This window comes from Siphateles boraxobius, unplaced genomic scaffold, assembly GCF_051911475.1.
Source record: "Siphateles boraxobius isolate OS27281-9 unplaced genomic scaffold, OSU_SipBor_1 46, whole genome shotgun sequence".
Classification (NCBI taxonomy): Eukaryota; Metazoa; Chordata; class Actinopteri; order Cypriniformes; family Leuciscidae; genus Siphateles; species Siphateles boraxobius.
In genome coordinates, this window is record NW_027509097.1 from 13,644,689 (window position 1) to 13,665,922 (window position 21,234).

The window sequence follows — 21,234 nt, forward strand, 5'->3', positions numbered from 1 at the left end:
ATATTTGTATGCATGGCCTGGTGATGAATGTTTTTCTGCAGCCCCTCATCAGAGGATAAAACAACACAACAGGAACGCATATAGAATGTCACTTCGCCAGCAAACCGGGCGTCTTAACTGTCTTGTGGTGGAAAAAACCATGTGGTGGCTTGTTCTGTGGTGAAATGAACATCAGCATGAGTAAACCACAATTATCAATGTGGAGAAGAGAGTTGAGAACGAGCAGGATCAAGCAGGTGTGCACGAGGCACTGCAAGAGGGCTAGAAACACTCATTTTCCTATTTTGTCAGCATTTTCTCTTCTTTTCCTTTTTTGGTTCTTGGTCTAGTTTGACTTTAAATTGGCGTTGCTCTTTTTTTTTCTTGTTTTTTTGTCTGGATCCATTATGTAAAGGGGTTATGGCATGAGAAATCAAATTTGCCTTGATCTTTTGATATATAAGCGTTCTTTGTTAAAACATCCTGCAAGTTTCATAGTTATATTTTCATCGAGGAGGACATTTAAGCTGATGAAAATTAGCCTGTATGGCTAAATCCCGCACATTTACATGATGGACTTAAGTGCTCGTGTTAATTAATGTGCATTGTCCCTTTTAAAATAAAAATGAAATAAATAAACAAAACAATTATACATCGTCGCACCATAGAACCCTCCCACTGGCATCCAGTTGCTTAACAGCTGACATTTGCCTACACTGAGCATCAGGTTGTGCCAAAAGCAAATATTTATTATAATCACTGACGCTGTCTACACTGGTTACAGTACACAGATACGCGCTCAGTTTCTGACATACTCCACGCACTTGAGTCTGTCGACAGCAGGACAAATAGAAGAGTGAAAGTTCCAGTTTAAACCGCTCGTTTGCGTCTCTGTACAGACTTCAGAAGGATCCCAGCGTTGGAAACAGGTGGATGGCTTAATTGAATGGCATCCCGGATCACGTCAGAGAATTATGTTTGTTCAGAGCATTTTGCAGTATTGCACTTACTCGCGTGAAATAGCGAGTGGGCGTTAATACTGATACTACAATAACAGTGGCCATTTACTGAACAGCATTAAAGGAGCCGCACCTTAAATACGGGTAATTTCAGACATAGGGTCTAAATGAAGGTTGAAAGTAATTTTTTAAAAAGGAACATATTAAAATAAAATGTCATGACCCCTTTAAAAATAAATTAAAAGACATGCATACAATTGTACATTGATTTTTGTACATTGTACATTGTACAATTGTACATTGATTTTTATTTCAATTTTATTTTAAAATGAATTTAGATTTTTTTATATCATAACGAAGAAAGAAAAACTTATCTAATGTTTTTTAGGAATTTTTTTTTTACAACATTTTGTAGAATGTTGTGATAATTTTTATGATAAAAAAAAGTTTTACATTAAAATATTTTTATATATATTTTTTGATGGTAGTAAGAGGTGTTGAGAATTCTAGGCAAATGTTATTTTATTTAAAAAAATTTATTAACAGGTTTTATGTTTTAGCTTTTCTTGAAACTGGTTTGAACGATTTTGAAAACATTATAAAACCAACGCATGAATATACGTTACGAAAAACCATGTGAAACCAACAAAGAAAAATGCTACTTTATGTTAGTTAATTACACCACATGACAATTTTAAAGTTATCAAATTTTAACTTTTCCTGAAAATGGTTTAAATGAATTTAAATTTAATTTAATTGTTTAAATGATTTATTCTGCCTTCCAGTGGGAAAATGTCCACTCTCATATGCAAACATGACCTTGGTATTCCCAAGGAAAACCCTGCTTAGGGCTAAAAACAGAGCCTAAATGAACCCAAAAACCTCAGAAGCAGCCTCCACCCCACCATCAATACACGCACAACATCATGACAACAAACGCCACAACACAACAGTTCTGTTTAAGCACATCTGCCTTCAAATTAATGCTCAAATAAAGGCACTTTGAGAATTCTTGGTAACCCTACATGTCACATTAACACCAGCAAACCACCTCTTAGCACCCAACAAAATTAACCTTGCTCACCATCAAAAAATGGCTTCAATGAAAGAGTGTACAGGCTTTTAAAACATGTCAACTCGAAAAGTGGCAAGGAGTCACGTTAGCTTCTAAATATGATAACCCAATCACAGGTTGCTGTTAGACCACATGGGTCCAAAAGTGTGAGTGCGTTTATAGCCTTCACTTCAAAGACTTGTTGACATTTGGATTGATACTTGGGGAAAGATAAAGACAGCTGTACATACAGTATATAGAACATTTTACCAGTTTCAATAATGGTAAGTTTAGTCACGTGTGTCACAAAACCAAATTTTCACTATGCACGAAATATTACGACACCCTGCTGCTGTAAGACTCAGTTGTTCTTCTGGAATACTTTCCACATCCTAACAAATTTCTCTGCTTTACGGATGTCCTAAAAATACATGTCGTTGTTCTGTGATCAGAGAAGAATCAAGTGATTGGATTGAACGACAGGCAGATTAAATAGTGGAAAAGTGTTTGTTTACCTTTTTTCTTCTCAGAAAGTCAAGTAACTCTTGCATTTGGCATTTAAGCCTGCCTGTGCTGCAAGGAAACAGATGTTTTAGATTTAAACTGTAACATAGAAGATTATTTAAAAGAGCCTTGTGTCAGACTGTCTGGAATTGCCATGTGGGGAAGAATGCAAGAGATGAACACACCGTGCATGTCTGAGCAGCCTTTTTCACTGAAAGCATCAGGAGAGGCTTGGGAGTAAATAATGGGTTGTGTTTCCTGTCATTATCCTGTCCATTGGCTTCTCTTTATATTTTAGGGTCCGTAGATTCACGTAGATAAATTTAGAGGCAATAATCATTACGTCAAACCCATCCTGTTCTTTTTGTCATTTTCTATGCCACAGGTTTATTGAACAAGGAGAGTATAAGGGAAATTACTATGGGACGAGCGTCGACTCTGTACGTTCAGTCCTGTCTAAGAACAAGGTGTGCCTTCTTGACGTACAGCCACATGTGAGTTTCTCGGATACACATTCTACCTCACTGTTTTACCTCCCTCTGCGTCACTCCATTCTTCAGTCTCTTTTCCAGATTTATTTCCCCCCCTTTCACAGGTGTGACATTCCACACTATTCCTACTGGATCTTTTCTGAGCTCTCTCTCTCTCTCTCTCTCTCTCTCTCTCTCTCTCTCTCTCTCTCTCTCTCTCTCTCTCTCTCTCTCTCTCTCTCTCTCTCTCTCTCTGCACTCTTCCTTTTTATCTTAACAGATCTAATATTGTCTCTACTAATTGTCCCATGTTTGAAAATGTCCTCAAGCTTGGTGTCAGGGTGAGAGAGTAGTAGTAAAAAGAGGATGGGTTGAGTCTTGGCAGAACTGTATCAATGTCCACAGCAAAGCCAGTGAAAGACCCGTCACCTCTGTCTCACATCTTACTTTGGTGGTCTGAGCCTGGCTTCTCTTTTGGAGTAGTGAGAGAGAATGAGGCAATGACATCATGGTTATCTGTATTATCATTGTTTCTGTGGGTCTTAAAAAGGTCTTAATTTACCCTTACACAAATTAAGGCCTTATAAAGCTCTTAAATCAGAGCAGAAAGTAAGTTTATACTTTGAATATCTCAGATATTTGTTCTTGTTTATTTTTGTTTTAATCATAAACTCACTTCGTTTTTTGTTGTTTTGCATCTCAAGTAAATGTATCTTGATTTAAGAATCTTTAGACACTTGCACTGGGAAACAAGACACAACTACTGAGGAAGAACATCACCTTGTTTTAGTGCAATCAGGAGGTACAGTAAAAGTCTACTGGAAGCAGAGGGGAGCAGAGGCATTCAAGCTATTTAATTTATTTATTTTTTTGTAAAATTAATTAAAAAGCTACCAATATTGTGTTCCCTTTGATTTAATCCTTCAATTTGCTTTACTTGCTCTTAAAAAGGTCTTAAAGTCAAGCCATTGTCATCTGGTTCTTGTCCTCTGGTTCTTTCCTATATCTCTTGTCTCTTTATTGATTTATATGTCATACAGATGTGGTATCACCAAGGAAGTCTACAATACCTGAAGAGAGCTGTATCTGTTAGCATTCCCATTCATCTCAATGGCGCCTACACAGTCATCTCAATGGCGCCTACACTTTCAATTGAGAAAGATGCTTTTTGAAAATAATAAATTAAATTATAAACATGGTCAAGATGTTGGTCCAAACCCTTATGCTGTTATTTAGGGTTAAATAACAGCAACCAAATGGGAAAAAAATGGAGAGCTATTGAATAGCTCTCCATTTTGACATTTGTAAGATGGACCCAGAAAATCTACAATTCAAAGCAATCAACTACAAATCAACCAGAGAATATTTTGCAGAGTTATGCATATACAAAGTATTTTTTTTTCTCGAGGTTTAAATGTGAAACTATAGCAACAAAACTAAATTAAAATATGCTGCATCATATAGCTTCAAAAAAAGGCCCTAGGCATTTGTCTGCTTTCATTTGAAACAATAAGAAGGTGAGTAAATGATGTCGACATTTGAATTATTTTAATTAACTTTCCTTTTAAATGTACTGTGGCAGCAACAGCCCGTTTAATTCTAGGGCTGGAAAGAAGGAAGAACAATTATGGTGAAAAACTAGCTTATGGTAAACCTTGAAAAATCTAGTAATTCATTCAGTCAGTTGAAAAACCTCCACAGAAATGTGTGGTAAAGTTCAATGATCTGATTATTTTGAGCATGAGGATCTCGACTACCTGAAGTGTAATGTGTCAGACCGGGGTGCTTTATTTTCACTCATGGAGTCAGATCAGTTGAGCTCAGTGTGAATCAGCTGCTCTGTTTTCTGTCAAAATGTAACAGTGACTAACAGCAATAATGTTCAGAAGTATCAGTGTCAAACTAAATCATGATGGCATGAGTGATGCTGCTTTAATGACTGCGGTTCAATTGCTCTCTTTATCTTTCTCCCTCTTTTTTCACATTCTCTCTCCATCAGACGCTAAAACATCTTCGCACGGCCGAGTTTAAGCCCTACGTGGTGTTTGTGAAGCCTCCATCTATCGAGCGTTTGAGAGAGACCAGGAGGAATGCAAAAGTCATCTCAGGCAAAGAAGATAAGAACTCATCCAAACCCTTTTCGGTAATGCATGCCACACACAGTTTGAACTTTAATCTGTCCATCTATCATCCTCTCTCATCCTGATGGAATCTATTTTCTCTTTCAGCAAGTCATTGTATGTTTTAGGTTGCATTTACAGTTTTTGTTCCACTATCACATAGTTCTTGGTGAAATAAGAAATAATTTCATCACTTCCTGGCAGGCAACATCCACATCGTTTATTATTGTCATTTTCCTCTTGGACCAAGCAAACATTTGTTGGGTTAGTGCTCAAGTGTGTGTGTGTGTGTGTGTGTGTGTGTGTGTGTGTGTGTGTGTGTGTGTGTGTGTGTGTGTGTGTGTGTGTGTGTGTGTGTGTATGAGTAACCGGTCCCCTGAGCGGTAACCTGATATGAGACCCGTGAGCTCACACTGCACCTGTATGACTGCACTCAAAGAAAAACACATGAAATCAATTAACACGTACACCAGAGCCTTACCTTTTGCTGCCGTGTGTGAGAGATATGGTGTAAATATGCGGGGTATCTAATGACTTTCCCAGAGTTCAGCTCTTGCCTATGTATCTCGCTGTTAGTCTGCACCGGGAACAAGCACGCGAATAAGTGACCCTGGAACCTGACTCCACCACACGCCGAGATGGCTTGATGCCGATTGTCACCACAGAGACGTTCCGTGTCGAAGACTGTCAAATGCGTTTAGGAGCTCCGAACGTGCTCACCTGTCAACCCATTGACTCAACAAGTGTCCAAACGCAATGTACTCTTTTTTTCGTCTTTTGCACCACACAGATCAGGAATGGTAGCTAATTCTGCACAGAAATTCCGTGCTCATTCAACTGAATGCTAATTTTCACACAGCAGCTTTGGTCTGTTTATCCATTATGATTTCATAGAAGCAACAGCCAAAATATAAATGATTTCATACACGTGCACACCATGTTGCTGATGTAGCTCTTCCAGGCTGTAGTGCAGTGGTTCTCAACGCTGTTTTGAACAAACGCCCCCTGACCTCTGCATGATCCTCTTAACCTTAGTGTGTAATATATATATATATATATATATTACACACTAGGGTTAAGAGGATCATTACACATTACACACACACTAGGGGTCCGTTCGGTATTTATGTAATGGACCACCGGAGGAAAATGTCAAAATATGAAAATATGTCGGAGGGTCATGTCTTTTTATTCTTTGATGAGGGGAGGGTCATCCAGATTTTTTTAGTCTAGAGGGAGGGTCATCCAACTTTTGTATTCATGAAAACAGCAAAATTTCAAAGTTTAAAACTGTTTCAACTTTGAATCTTGTTTGGTGTGGAAATTGTGGTAAATTGCAAGAGACAACTTCTCACATTGAGCAAACAAATAATTGTCATTTATTTTAGTAGGAAAAACTACTGAAAAACAAATGGCGCTGACAAGCGTCTCACGTCATCACGCATAAAGAACATTTAAAGGGACCACGATCCCTGAACAGTAATGAGGAAAAACGCTAAGAACTAAGTACCGCATTTATCACCAACAATGTATAGAACTACACTTAACACAAATTTGAATTATGTATGTCACAGTCACTACACACGACAACGGGGAGATGGGCGTATCAACCGACCACAACGGCTGTGCTATACTGTAGGTTGAGAAGACTCCACTGCAGCCGGTGTCCCGTCAGGACCCGGGTGTGGGGCATGGCGTGTAGGAGGCTTGGGAGCAAGGGGTGGAGGCAGAGCAGGAGGCCGTCCGCGGCGTGGGGGTTGGTTTGAGGCGGTCGATAGAGAATCGCTCCGGTTTGCCGCCTTTGTCCACCACAAATTGTTTGTCCCCCGTCTCCAGAACACGGAATAGGCCCTCATAGGGCGGACGAAGCGGTCCCCTATGGGCATTGTGGCGAATGAAAACCTAGTCAGCCGTCTGAAGTCCAGCGGTGATGTGTGACTGAGGGAGGCCGTGATGGAAAGTAGGGACAGGTGCGAAAAGCCTTGCATTGTCCAGTAGAGTAGACCGTTGGAAAGTAGCAGACCAGGGAACCGTGGCACTAGGGACAAACTCCCTCAGTACCGGCAATGGCTGTCCATAAACAAGCTCCGGGGATGAGGACTGAAGGTCCTCCTTTGGCACAGTCCTGATGCCCAGCATCACCCACGGGAGCTTGTCGACCCAGTTGCTGTCTTTGAGGCTGGCACGCAGGGCAGCCTTCATGACCTATGAAAACGTTCACAGAGTCCGTTTGCCTGTGGGTGATATGCGTTCGGAGTTTCACTCCGAGAATCTGTGTGACAGCGTCCCGCGGCTCAGACGTGAATGTGCGCCTTGGACAGAGGATATGTCCGAAAGAGTGCCGAAACGGGCAACCCAGGTGCCATTAAATGCCCGTGTCATCTCGACAGATGCCACTGACGTCAAAGGCACAGCCTCGGGCCAGCGGGTGGTCCTGTCAACCATGGTGAACAAATTTGTGAAACTGTGAGAGGAGGGTAGAGGACCGACCAGGTACACGTTTACATGGTCAAAACGTGTCTCTGGAACTGGGAACGACTGGGCTTTAGTGTGGCGGTGGACTTTGGCACTTTGGCACTCAACACAGATGTTAGTCCAATCTCTAACGTCCTTGAGGCAGTGCCAAACAAACTTTCCTGCAACCAGTCTCTGTGACACTTTCGAACCTGGGTGGGAGAGACCATAGATGGCATCAAAAACTTGTCATCTCCATCCCGAGGGAACGACTGGCCGAGGACCACCTGTGGAGATGTCTCTCAGGAGCGTGGTGCCGGCATCGGCAAAAATCTCATCCTCGATCTGCAGCGCTGTAGTAGAGGTCCTCAGGAGTTGCACGTCTGGGTCTGTGGCCTGAGCGGCCGCCATACGGTTGTAATCCAAACCCAGGTGGACTGCCCCAGCCACAGCCCGTGATAGGCAGTCCGCCACGTGGTTGGTATTACCGGCAACGTGCTGCAAGTCCGTGGTGAACTCTGAAATGTAGGACAGATGACGTTACTGGCGGGCGGACCACGGTTCAGCCACCTTGGCCATGGCAAAAGTCAACGGCTTGTGGTCCACAAATGCAGTGAACTGTCGGCCTTCCAGCAGGGAACGAAAGTGTCGGATGGCTAGGTAGAGACCCAGCAGCTCCCGGTCGAAAGGGCTGTACTTCTGCTTACAGCGGCGCAGCTGATGGCTAAAGAAAGCCAGCGGCTGCCAGGCCCCTCCTACCCACTGCTCATAGACAGCACCGACAGCATAGTCCGAGACATCCGAGGTAATGGCGATGGGGGCTGTTGGAGAAGGATGTGCCAGCATGGTGGTGTTCGCTAGGCCTGCCTTAGTGGCGGCAAAAGCCCTGTCTCTACTCTCAGTCCAGTCCACAACGTGCTTTGGTTTACCTTTCAAGGCCTCGTGCAAAGGCCGCATGAGCTGAGCGGCTCGAGGGATGAAGCGGTGGTAAAAATTCACCATGCCGAGGAACTCCTGCAGGGATTTAACAGTGAGCGGGCGTGGGAACTATGTGACCGCCTCCACCTTAGTGACTCTGTGTCCTAGGAAGTCAATGGTGGAGAGGCCGAACTGGCACTTGCCGGGGTTGACAATTAATCCATGTTGGCTGAGCCGCTCAAAACAGGTTCTGAGGTGCACCATGTGCTGAGACTTGGGCGTGCTCGCTACTAGAATGTGAAAGTGAAAAAGTGCAAGTGACACGTGATGGCCAAGTATAGTAACCCATACTTGGAATTTGACCTCTGCATTTAACCCATCCAAGTAAGTGCACACACATTAGGAGCAGAGTAGTGAGTAGTGAACACACACACTGCAAACGTGGATACACACACCCAGAGCAACGGGCAGCCTTGAGTGGCGCCCGGGGAGCGATTGGGGGTGAGGTGCCTTGCTCAAGGACAGCTCAGTCATATTCCTGCTGGTACTGGAATCGAACCAGAAACCTTTGGGTCACCAGTCCAACTCTGTTACCATTAGGCCATGACTGCCACAAAACAGAGTCCATGAGGAGTTGAAAAGATTGGGCGGCGTTTTTAAGGCCGAACGGCATGCGCAGGAACTCAAACACACCAAAGTGCGTGATCACTGCCCTTTTGGGAATGTCCAGTGAATGTACGGGCACCTGATGATATCCACGAACAAGGTCCACCTTGGAAAAAATCATCTTGCCAGACAGGTGTGCTGAAAAATCCTGTATGTTCGGGACTGGGTATCGGTCAGGCGCCCTTGCCTCATTAAGCCGCCAGTAGTCGCCACACGGGCACCAGCCACCACTAGGTTTGGGGACGATGTGGAGGGGCGATGCCTATGGGCTGTCGGATCTGCAGACTATTTCCAGGCGTCCCATGTTCACAAACTCAGCCTTTGCAACGGCAAGCTTGGTTGGCTCGAGGCACCGAGCGGGGGCGTAGACGGGTGGACCAGTAGTGGCGAGATGGTGCTCCACACCATGCTTCACGGTAGATGCAGAGAAAGTGGGCTGAGTGAGGGCTGGGAAACTGGCAAGCAGACGATGGAAATCATCAGAAGCTTAAAGCATGCTAGACAGTCGTATGGAGTCGGTCCCGCTGAGCGTGCATGTATAAGAGCAAAACATGACGGCGTCAATCAGACGGCGATTCTTTACATCCACCAACAGTCCATGTGCACCCAAAAAATCAGCGCTGAGAAGGGGAACGGCAACCTTTGCTGTAACAAAGTTCCAGCTGAAGTGCTGTCCTCCTAAACACAATTCGAAGTACCTCGTTCCATATGTGCGGATGGGGCTACCATTGGCAGCTTCCATAGGTGGGCCATGGCTGTCGGTCACCATGTCCAAACGGGATGCAGACAGGCCGCTCCTGTGTCGCACAGAAAACGCCGTCCAGAAATGCTATCGTGGATGAAAAGCAGCCTGCCTACTCGTCCGACGCTCATTGCCACTACTGAGCGCCGGCCCTGGCATTTCCAGACCCGCCGAAACTGCAGTGTAAGTGACAATTGTTAGCCTTGGTTCCAAACTTTACATGGTAGAAAAATAGGCCTGAAGGTTGTTGTGGGCCAGAAGACAGCTGCCGCCGAGAAGTGGTTGCCGCGATGAAGGTAGAGTCGTCACGTGTCACTGAAGCGATGTGCGTGGGAAAAAGCACGTCCGCACAATGACCCTGACTGGCCAGGAAAAATTTATCAGCATCCTCAGGCCAGTCTCCGACAGTCAGTGATTGTGGTGTTGGCTAATGCAGCTCTCACTTGTGGAGGCAGCTGACGTGGGAAAATCTGGATGAACAGAAATCAGGTCTGTGCTCGCCGAAAAGATCCAGCATACGGTCCATGAGCTCGGACGGTTTGCTGTCACCCAGTCCTTGAAGGGAGAAAAGCCTGCCGGCTCTCTCAGCGTCCGACAGTCGGAACATTTTCAACAGGTGGGCTTTGAGTGCTGTGTACTTCTCGGTTGGGGTAACCAAATTGAGACGGCTGCGGTACTTTGTCTGCATGTGCAAAGCTGGACTGAACCCATGCTCAACAAGGTATGACGTCGGAAAAGCAACTTTTTTGAAAGTTGCTCCTTGAAGTCCTGGAAATATGCAGCATCCTTGGATGCCTTATCGGGGATGAATTTTAGTTAGATGCTCCTTTCGACGAGATGGTTTCATTGCCTCGTTAGAAAAAACCTGCTGGCAAAGCAGGCACATCAGGAGCTGGATGTTCGTGGGTGTGGGAATAAAGCCAAATATAATGTACTCAGCTTGTGTGCATTTTGATTGGACACATTAATCTTAAACCGCGAAGCTTGTGTGGATTTTGATTGGACACATTTATCTTATCTTAAACCGCGAAGCAGAGTTCGGAGGCTGCTGTCAAAGTCCTCAGCGGCGTTTTTTTCTACCTCTCTGACAGCTGCCGGCTGCGGCATTTGTATTTAGCCGTTGCTATGGAGATCATTTGCCGGTAACTAGTCAGACAAGTCTGAGTGGGCTACTAACAACATTTAAATATTAATTCATTCATTTGCACAGACATCATTTTGTTTTACATTCAAAGGAGCATTGTATGTGTTTTCAGAGGCTTAAAAGTTTTTGGTGAATAACAGTGAGTAACGCCCACCATTTGTGCCTGAGCGCCCCCCTCTCTGGTGTCTCGTTCACACCGCCCCCTAGTACCGCCCCCGTTGAAAAACGCTACTGTAGTGTAACACATATGTTACACAGTAGGACTGCACAACAACTGACATTGGAGTGCATCTGCATAGAATCATTCTTAGGGACCAAGCACCTATTGTATCTGTTGTTGTTCTTGTTGTTGTTGTTCTTCTTCGACGAAAGTTATGATATTTGGCACGCAGATAGAGGACAGTCTGAACTGTCATCATAGCAAATTTGGAGTCTCTAAATCAATCCCACTAGCGCCACCAACTGTCCAAAGTTTTAATCATGTTTATGTTAATAACTTTAGAACCATAAGGGCTAGAAACAAAATATTTTTCCCACTGATTCCTTGGATCAAGACAATTCGATTGCACCCTATGACGTCATTTTCCGTCATGAATTTTTTTCCGCCATTTTGTCTCCAAAAAACTACTTTTTCGAACTCCACTCCATGGTATCGTTAGATTCAGGACGTCATGCCGAGTCAATATCCAATTTACCCATATTGACCAATTTAACCGTCGGCCATTTTGAATTTTGTACCAAAATGCTGTATTTTCTGAACGCATGAACGTATCATTACGAAACTCGGTATGGGTCATCTGTATGATGCCCTGAAGGAGCCTGAGAAGTTTCGAACCAGCGCCGCCTAGAGGCAAAATTACATTTTCGAATGCGTATAACTCTGGGTGTTGTTGACTGGTTTTCACGGGTGTCATCTCGTTCGGTTTCTGAATCCTTGCCGAGTCCAACGATACCACCCATGCTAGGTTTTGCCTTACGGTTTGTCTAACGTTGTGATTTAAAAAACGCTTAAAAAACATTTGCCAATATCTTTGAAACCGTTAGACCGATCCAGACGGAACGCCCCCTCAGCCGGACTGAGTGGCAAAAGACCTGCTGCATGACTGGATTTAATAGGGGAAACTTCGGAAACGAGAGTAAAACAAACGATGGTTGGACTCGATATAAGTGTTCCTTACAACTTAGGCCTACCAAAGGTCCAGTGATCCATGGATATTGACATGCAGCCATCGTGTTTCCTGACATTTATATGTGCCTGATTTCGACGCCGGGGAAATATGTGAAGCAAATTTGCCTGTGAAGGCTTTATATAAATACAATATAGGTAGATCTAAATCCAGGTAATCACTATATCAATGTTATATATAGGCTATAATCATATCGTCCAGCCCTAAAACTTGTAGCCTATAGTTTTTTTGTCAGTTTATTTAAAAAAGATCTGATTATGCGTAATAAGCCGACAACGCATGTGGTCATGTAAACGCGAAAACCCGTTTTCTTTTATCGGAGTATAGGGTCATAACCGGCTTAAGTATAAACCGGTCGACACAGGTAGTTTTATGCCTCTTACTCGGATTTCGCATTAAGTAAACGCATTAACCTGCTTTCTGTCGGCTTATTGAAGTGCGCATGTGTGAAATGTGACAGAAACGGATCCTTATTGCAGATTTAAACACATCCAGACAGAGTGAGCGTTTTGCAGGAAAGGAAAAAGGAAATATATCACAAATGCAGACTCTTTCATGACCCAGAACATTATAAAATGTCCTCTCATCTCGTGCAGAAGTAAAAGTGGTTCAGTCAAAACGCTATCTGTTACTGCATGAGAGGATAATATACAAGCTGTAAGTTTCCCGCTGACATGTTGCAAGCTTTATTTAACATCAACCGACATAACAAATGGGCTGGTATATCACAGTATACTCACTACAAAAAAGTAGACTACACCACTGTGGTTATTTCAATAAGCTGATATTTGTGAGTTATCAGCTTACTGGTGTGCATGTAAACGTGCTCAATGATAACTGCTAATCCATTTTTCTCTGCCTGGAGTCAAGTTGTTTCTATGAATTGCAGTGATCTATTTGCTTCTCTGTTCTGTAGCTTTCGGCAGTCTGTAAAAATATACCTCAGATTTCTTGTCAAATGTAGTTGTAAAGTCAATCGCAAAGCTCGTTTCCGTTTTAGATGTGTTTTTTGTGTTTTTCACGGCATTCACGCTGAAAACCAATGCTGCCGCTCAGTCTTTTTGCCACTCAGTGGGCGTGGCCTCAATCACTCCAGCTGACGGTGACGTCACACGCATTCCCTCTATAGATAAAAACGTTTTCGTATACCAAAGCAGCAAATTTGAGGTATGATGCCAAAATGACTATTCAGGCTTTATATCTGCAATGACTTGACATATTGACACCAAACTTTGTATGTGTCATTGTCACCTCACTCTGACCACAACACATCAATTTCGTAGCTGCGCCACCTATTGGTCGAAAGTGATAACCATTAAATCATCTTCTAAGTTACTTTATATATGATTTTTCAGCAATTTGCCAAAAATCCTCTTAAAATGTATCTAATTGCTCCTTGCTGCAGTTGGTCTAACACTCCCAGCCATGTTGGCATGTCTTGTCGTCGTCTTTGCACTTGGCCCCGATAATGGCTGCTTGCAGCTATATTTCATTTTTTTTATACTTTTTTTCTATTTTGCAAGGTTTGGACGATTTGGGGACTCTTTACAAAAATTTTACAAAAAACTTTACAAAAACACAAACCACAAAAAAGAGCAACAAAAAAATCTTTCCACTTTTCGTATGCCACATTCCCACTGTTTTTGATTTCAATATTAATGACTGAAATAATGATTTCTATTGTGATTTAATAAAATAATAGAAAAAAATCAGTTACAACTGTAGCTTCTAACAGTCTTTTCTTAATTTTCAATCATTAAACTATCGCTTTTATTTTGTTGCTTTGCCGGAAAAATATATGCACTATAAATTTACACGGGTGCAGCTCATTCAAGCCACTCTGATATGCTAAAACTCTGTTTAATGATCAGTATTTATGTAAATGAACAGTGCCGAGCTTCACTCTGAAACCAGCAGTGGACTTATTTAATTTAGTTAAATTGCAGCCTTCGCGATTTGACTCTTTCATTAAGTGAAATACCGATATCAATTTTATTTTGATATATCGTGCAGCCCTAATATGCAGGCTAACAAATTTATACTAGCAGCATATTTCATTATTTTTATTTCAACACCTTTGAAACTGAATAGATGCTGGTCACATTAATTCAAACCGCTGAATGTGTGATTAGACCACACCATACTCCCTAAAGTTTTAAATTCGCAGATAGCTCAAGGATTATGCTGTTGTCAAAGGGAATGCTGGCTATCTCTGTTGTCAGAGGAACTGTACCAAAAGCTGTCCGCACCATCCAAGCAACTGTCTGCCTGCTTTCAACAGGTCATTGTGGGTACTAGTGAAGGTAAAAGAAACCCCTGCTAGCTGGCAAAATTTAGCAAAAGTCGATTATAGACCCTGACAGTGTTAAAGGCTTCCATTCAGCCTATTATAGTATATAGGCAAGACAAATCGTGTTTGATGAAATGTCACAGCCATATTTTATCCAGGACTTTGCTGTATTTCTTTCTCAGAGATAGACACTGCGTCTGTTAGAGTCATGAGCTTCAGAGCCGTCGGCTCTGTGCAAGAAAACAGGCATCCCTTTGTTTCTGTGAATCCAGACTTTCACTCTATTGTTCTCCATTTTAGTAATACTTGTATTACATTAACACAGTTTTCTGTGTAAAAGATCAAAATATCATTCATTCTCTTTTTAGGAGTAGCAAAACACCTGGAAATTTCCTAAAAATGTCATCAGAGGTAGAAGACCAGTGTTTCATCGTCTGGCATTAAATCGACGTAATGAGGAATGGAAACATAAGCTAAAATTTGAGGATTTTTTCTCTTTTTTTTTTTTTTGTACTGTGCTTGGTGAAAGTCAGCCCAGTCCACAGATTAAGTCCCTTTACTTTGGGAATATAAAATCAAGGACCTCTTGACGACCCAGAGATGTCCTTTTTTGAACGGGTTTAATGATAAGGGCAGGTGCACTTTATATGATCCTATAAAAATTGATTTTCCGGCAAGGATTGAGAGATAAGCAGAGCTCATGCTGACTGTAGAGGGAGAGAGAGAGACAGCTTAGTAATGGAGAAATTATCCTTTTTTTCGAAGACGGAAGACCAGGATGTTGAGTGAGAGGTTGCATTAGAGCCTCTGGAAAATAAGCAATCGGAAAGAAATGCAGAGGAAAAATAGATTTAAACCCTTTTGTTATAACCAAATCAGATTTGGTAATAACACTCCCCTGGAGGCACAACATCTGTTATACTTCAATTAGCATGAGGTTTGTATTTGATGACAGAATGAAGAAAAGATATGTTCAGACCTTGGGCCAAACCTTTGACTATTTAGGCCAAACACAAGCTAATCCACCACGTTCAACCAGAGCTTTATTAAAGCCATGACTAAGTCAATGAACAGCGACTTTTGATGCATTCTGCCAATAACTGTCAGATTGAGAGACTGCTGTAATGTTCAGAATGCCAGCAGCTCTGTGTCCAAACTGAAATGTTGACTAAATCTTAACTCTTGATCAAGAGAGAAAATCAGGGAAGAGATGGAAATGGTTCATCAGAGAATGGGAGAAGAAGCGTCTAACACTGGCCATACGTCATGGCTTCGCTTAGCTTGCTGTTGTCTTGTCTGCTAATGCCAATTTCCATATTTACTGTGTTCTTAATAGATTCTCAGTACATTTTAAAACATAAAACCTGGCCAAAAGCTTCTGATTTTCTTTTAGCATGGCAATATGTTTTATAGCATCATATCTCTCTGTGTGGGTCCCATGTTTTTATGTTGTAAAAGTTGAGTCTATATTGGTAAAGCCACTCAAACCATGCCATGTTCTCGGAGACTGGCACCAGATGCCAAGATTGCCCACATAAACACTTATTTAGGACCCACAAGCTCAGAAAAGTCCAAGGCCATGTTATAGAGTCCAGAGATAACTAGTCTATACTAAGATGCAATGTCATGAAAAAGTATTTGGGGGTGGGTGGTCAATTTTGACAGTTTTTCAGTGATTTCAGTTTCTTTTGAACAGAAAATATTTAATGAATAATGATTGTTGATCATTTTATGGAGCTTTTAATTATCGATGTGAAACACATGCCAGGGTATAAAATTGAGGTCTGTTTATTCACTCTGCTGTTCCTGTGATCAAAACTGCTGGAGATCCAGACCTCAAACTATAACCCTAACTGTGCACCACCTCAGTAGAAAATTAAATATCAGTTTATAGTTTTATCTTTTATCACATGTGCATATTTTTTCATTTCTGCATCTAAAGCAGTTTTATTGTAAACAAAAAAGAATAGTTTTTAATTAAGTCGATGTTTAGGGCATCTATGAAAGTTCTTTTTGGGAATACTGTGGGAAAGTGTGTTACTGACTTTTTTGGGGGCATATTTCATGTCTTAACAAACACATTCAGTCAACGTTCTTTTTTTGTTTAGGATGAGGACTTCCAGGAGATGATCAGTGCCTCTCAGATGATGGAAAACCAGTATGGTCACCTCTTTGAAAAGGTCATTGTGAACGATGACCTCACTGTTGCCTTCAACGAGCTCAAGCAGGCGCTCAGGAAAGTGGAGACAGAAACTCACTGGGTGCCCATCAGCTGGACTCATTCCTGAGGGGCTGCACAAAAAGAACAAAGGAAGAAGGCATCATATTTGGGGGGGTGGAAACGAAGGGAATGACTTTAAGAACTGTGAAAGATTTCTTTGTATTGTTTCTTTTTATTTTTTTTGGCTGTAAATGGTGACAGGGATAATATGTTAGTTGTCTTAACACATCTGAAGAGGTTTATCTGTTCTTGGGGACTTAAGTGGAAGAGCATAGGTTTGCTTTGTTTTGTCGTGGTGGATTTAGCTGAACGGGTGTAATTGCAGTCAGCAAATGTCTGATTGTTTAGCAGCCGCTAAGAGTGTTCAAACTGCCAATCAAGTGGTATGGTGGTGTTGACCACTCCTTGGTGTATTTTTAACATTAGTTTATAGAAACCAAATGGATGATTATTATTTTTCTGTGCTCAAAGTACAGGGTTTATTATTTTATTTTTATTCAGATCTTAGCACACTGCACTCCATTTGGCTGTTACTCTGCAGCTAGTTTAATCAGCATAGCATTAACCGTATATATAGGCAAGACATCATGTAATGTTCAGTGGGCCCCAAAGTGATTTTATTTAAATAGAAAATTAATATATTGGATATTTTTTGACTTTTTTTAGCCTGTTCCCAGTTGAGATTTTTTAAATAATATCAGTTGTGAGTTTTTTTTTTAGTCTTTTTAGTAAGTGCTCATGGCTAATCAAAGCCTCTGGGTTTTATTAATGTATAACCCACTGTGTGCAGAAGCTGACTTCATTTCAGTTTCATCTCTCTCTCTCTCTTCATTTCCTTTATTTCAGTTTCATCTCTCTCTTTCTTTATTTCCTTTTTCCCTCCATCTCAATCCTGTTGTTAAGGGCAGGCACTTGGAAAACGCATAGGGGATGTACTCCATCTAGGCTGATTAGGCAAGACGCTCTTAAATGTGTTTAAGAAGTCTAATAGCAGCACTTCTACTTTTGAATATCAGAGAAAATTGTTAAATGATAACCTCAACTGTTTCAAGGCATTTCAGACGACAATAGTTCACCCAAAAATGAAAATTCGGTTTTACTGTATAGGTTCAGTGGACTTTGAATATGGGACATGAGTCAGATAGACTTTGGTACCTTCTCATTTTTGGTGCTCAACAGTCCCATCCACCTTAACTTGTGTGTTACACAGAAGACAGAACGTTGTACAGATTTTGAAACAACTAGTGATGCACTGAATTTTTGACAACTGAAAATATTTGTTTGTAACGAAACAAAAAAAATAGGTTCCAACCAAAATATTTTTTATTGAAACAATGACGTTTAGTGTTTCTTGGATGATGCAATTAGACGGTGTCAGTGTCTTTCATGCACACAATGTGGATAGGCTAGCAGTGGGGACACACTTCACTGTGAAAAAGAAGGTTGCTAAAGTAGCAGTATGTCAAATTTGTTTAATGTTGAAAGATGTCTCATTGCTGAAAAGGATAGTTAACCCAAAAATGCTAATTCACCATTTACTCATCCTCAGGTTGTATGAATTTATTTCTTCTGTTGAACACAAAAGCAGATATTTTGAAGAATGTCGGTAACCAAACAGTTGACGTTGACTTCCGACAACCAAACTATTGACTTTTTTTATACTATGGAAGTAAATGGGTTCCATCAACTGTTTGGTTACCGACATTCTTCAAAATATCTTCTTTTGTGTTCATCAAATTCATACAGGTTCGGAACAACTTGAGGGGTGAGTAAACGATGACAGAATTCAAATTGAGTGAACTATCCCTTGAAGAGCTTTACTTTGACTGCTTTAATTTATCATCTGAGCACACAACACACCAAAGAGCATATTGAGTTCTATGGTTTAATTTAATTACCCAAACTTTTGTTTTGGTTTTCATCTAAATGACAACCTAAATTTCAGATCATCACTAGTAAGAATATGAGTCTGAGTAAGTGATGACAGAATTGTCATTTATTGGGTGAACAATCCTTTTAATGTCTGAAAAGGCCTTACATAAAGATATGCCACTAAATGCATGTATATTTTTGTTGTCATTTTTTTCTTATTCAGTTTTGTGTTCTTTCAGCTCTGGTTTGCAATCAAGCAGTGTCAATCTTTTATGAACTGTTACTGTATTTAGTCCTACAGTCCATATACTGTAAATACTGTAGTTTTGCCTTCAAAATCAAGGTGCACTGAAGATTGTTCATTTAAACTCACTATGTTTGTACTTACCTCGTTTTTTTTTTTTTCATACTTGCCTATACAAAACCGCTTCAAAACTTTTTCAAGCTTTGAAGTCTTTCTTAATATGAAATATGCAAAGTGAATATTGTTTTCTGTATTTCAGTAATGTACTTCTATATACCGGTCTGTCCTCTGCCAAGTGGATGATTTTTGTGGAAGCCTCATCTAAACAACAATTCATGTACATCTATTGTTTTGTTCTGTTGAAGATCAAGAGTTTACAACCTGTGCTGTTATAAAACATCCCCTCCTCCAAATGTACATTAAATATGTAAATCAGTTATGTTCTTTTCCCTTTTTCTCATGAAGAGAGGGAGTGTTTTTGTTCCTACTTCTTTAATTAATAACCAATGTTTCCTTTAATAGTTAATTCATGTCAGTATTCACAGGTCTTCAGACACAAAGGGCCAGTGTGACAGACTCATCGCTCAGGCTTTGCTCGCTACAGAGATCTCACTGTCTGATGAAATGCCAAAACAAACCAGTAGCCAACACAATGACCCATAATCCTCCAGCTCCCCCTCCATCACACAGTCCTGCCACCGCCGCTCATAGCTGATAGTGAGGAGATTGAAATGGATGGATGACATTAGACAGGAAGATGGATAGGATTTGAGTGTAGTGCCCAGGAAGAGGTAACAATGTTTTTTGAATGCCAAGTACATCTTGGATCCTATGTCCAAAAATAAATCACCATTTTTTGGTCTATACAATGGAAGTCAATGGTCACCAAAACTGGTTACCAACATTTCTCAAAATATCATCTTTTGAGTTCAGCAAAAGAAGTTAAGTCATGCAGGTTTGGAATTGCATGAGGGTGAGTAAATGACAGGATTTTCACTTGAACAGTGCATTGAAATGTTGCTATTCTTCTCGCACAACTCTATCAAATGACTTCAGAAGTTGCATTATAGTGAACAAGTCATTTGGACCACTTTTATGATGCCTTTGTTGTGCTTTTTGCGTTTTGAAGCGTAACATTCAGTCCCCATTTATTTTAATAAAAAAAAGCAGACTACATTTTTCAAAATGTATCCCCATGTTTTCCATTAAAAAAAAAATCATACTGTATTGTTTGAAATGACAAGTAAGGTTTGTGAATGATGACTGAATTAGTCCTTCCAACATATCATTTAGAAAACAAAACCCTTGAAAAAGTGTGACTAAAAGCAAGAACAAGAAAAGATCACAAAATGTCAATGTTAAATTATTCCTTAGCACATCCTCACTCTTTTCCATCAATTTCTCCCTCATGTCTTTTTCTTTAACCTGACAAACAGAGAAAGTGTTTCACATGACAGTTATATCTAGTAAAGCGTGGGAATATTGAGATGTAATAGGCTACTGTTGTAATAATAATAAGGATGTGTTTGTGTGTAGAGTCCATTTCACAAGTACCAACCTCCTCTGATTACATCTGTGTCGCAACAGGCCTGTCAGAGAGCCAGTGCCACTTACAGTCACGATGGAGCTCAGCAGGTTTGGCAGGAGTAAAATGAGGAAATGAGAGAGTGAGTCGGTCCGTTGGGGAAAAAGACAGACCGTCTACTTTAAACGTAATCACCTCTGGTGCCGCCGCGCCTTAGCACTTGTCTGTCTGAGGCTGTGGCCATTGTTGAAAAGATGCCTGCCTCACTTAGCACACCTCCTGATCTCTTTGAGTCTGATCCTGGGGTAAAATGTCCAGCAGCCACTCTTAGTTTGTCTGTTCTCCCAGTTTCATTTTTATGTAGATTAATTAAGTTACCTCCATTTTTGTTTGTTTTCTCCCTGTGTCAGAGGTTGTCAGGATTCTCTCCCGAGTTCCCAGGGCTCTTGCCTGGCTTTTCACTCTTAGTTAAACCGTGTGTGAACGGTGTGTATGTATGATGCTCTGTTTCTTAATAAGGTTGTGTTGTAATGTAAGCGAGACGCTCTCAGGAGGGAGGAATGAGTGTCTTAATGTCTCAAGGCCATGCACATTTCATGTCCATCAAGCGAACTAATGTGTGACGTATTGTTTTTGAGAGAGACCCAGTGGCGTCAAGGTTTTCACTTTATTTTTTGTTGTAGGCCTACTGACCCCAAACTTTTGAATGGTTGTGTACATGATTTTTGATGTTATTGAATGAATTTCTCTTGCTCACCAAGGCTGCATTCATTTGATCAAAAATACAGTATTGTGAAATTATTATTGCAAGTCACATGATCCTCCAGAAATCATTCTCATTCTCCAGAAAACATTTTGTCGTCTTCTAATATAAAAATCTTTACT

General features: G+C 41.1%; 1 protein-coding gene across 2 annotated transcripts in view; it reads left to right on the plus strand.

The window, feature by feature from the left end:
- The window catches only part of mpp7a (MAGUK p55 scaffold protein 7a), a 214,547-nt gene extending 195,284 nt beyond the window's left edge, over positions 1–19,263 (plus strand). For both annotated transcript variants that reach the window (XM_077200955.1, XM_077200956.1), the window contains exons 15-17: positions 2,882–2,990; positions 4,966–5,109; positions 16,596–19,263. In XM_077200955.1, the coding sequence (XP_077057070.1) occupies positions 2,882–2,990; positions 4,966–5,109; positions 16,596–16,775 (433 nt within the window). In that variant the 3' untranslated portion in view covers positions 16,776–19,263. The remainder of the gene's footprint in view (positions 1–2,881; positions 2,991–4,965; positions 5,110–16,595) is intronic.
- The last annotated feature ends 1,971 nt before the right edge of the window (positions 19,264–21,234 follow it).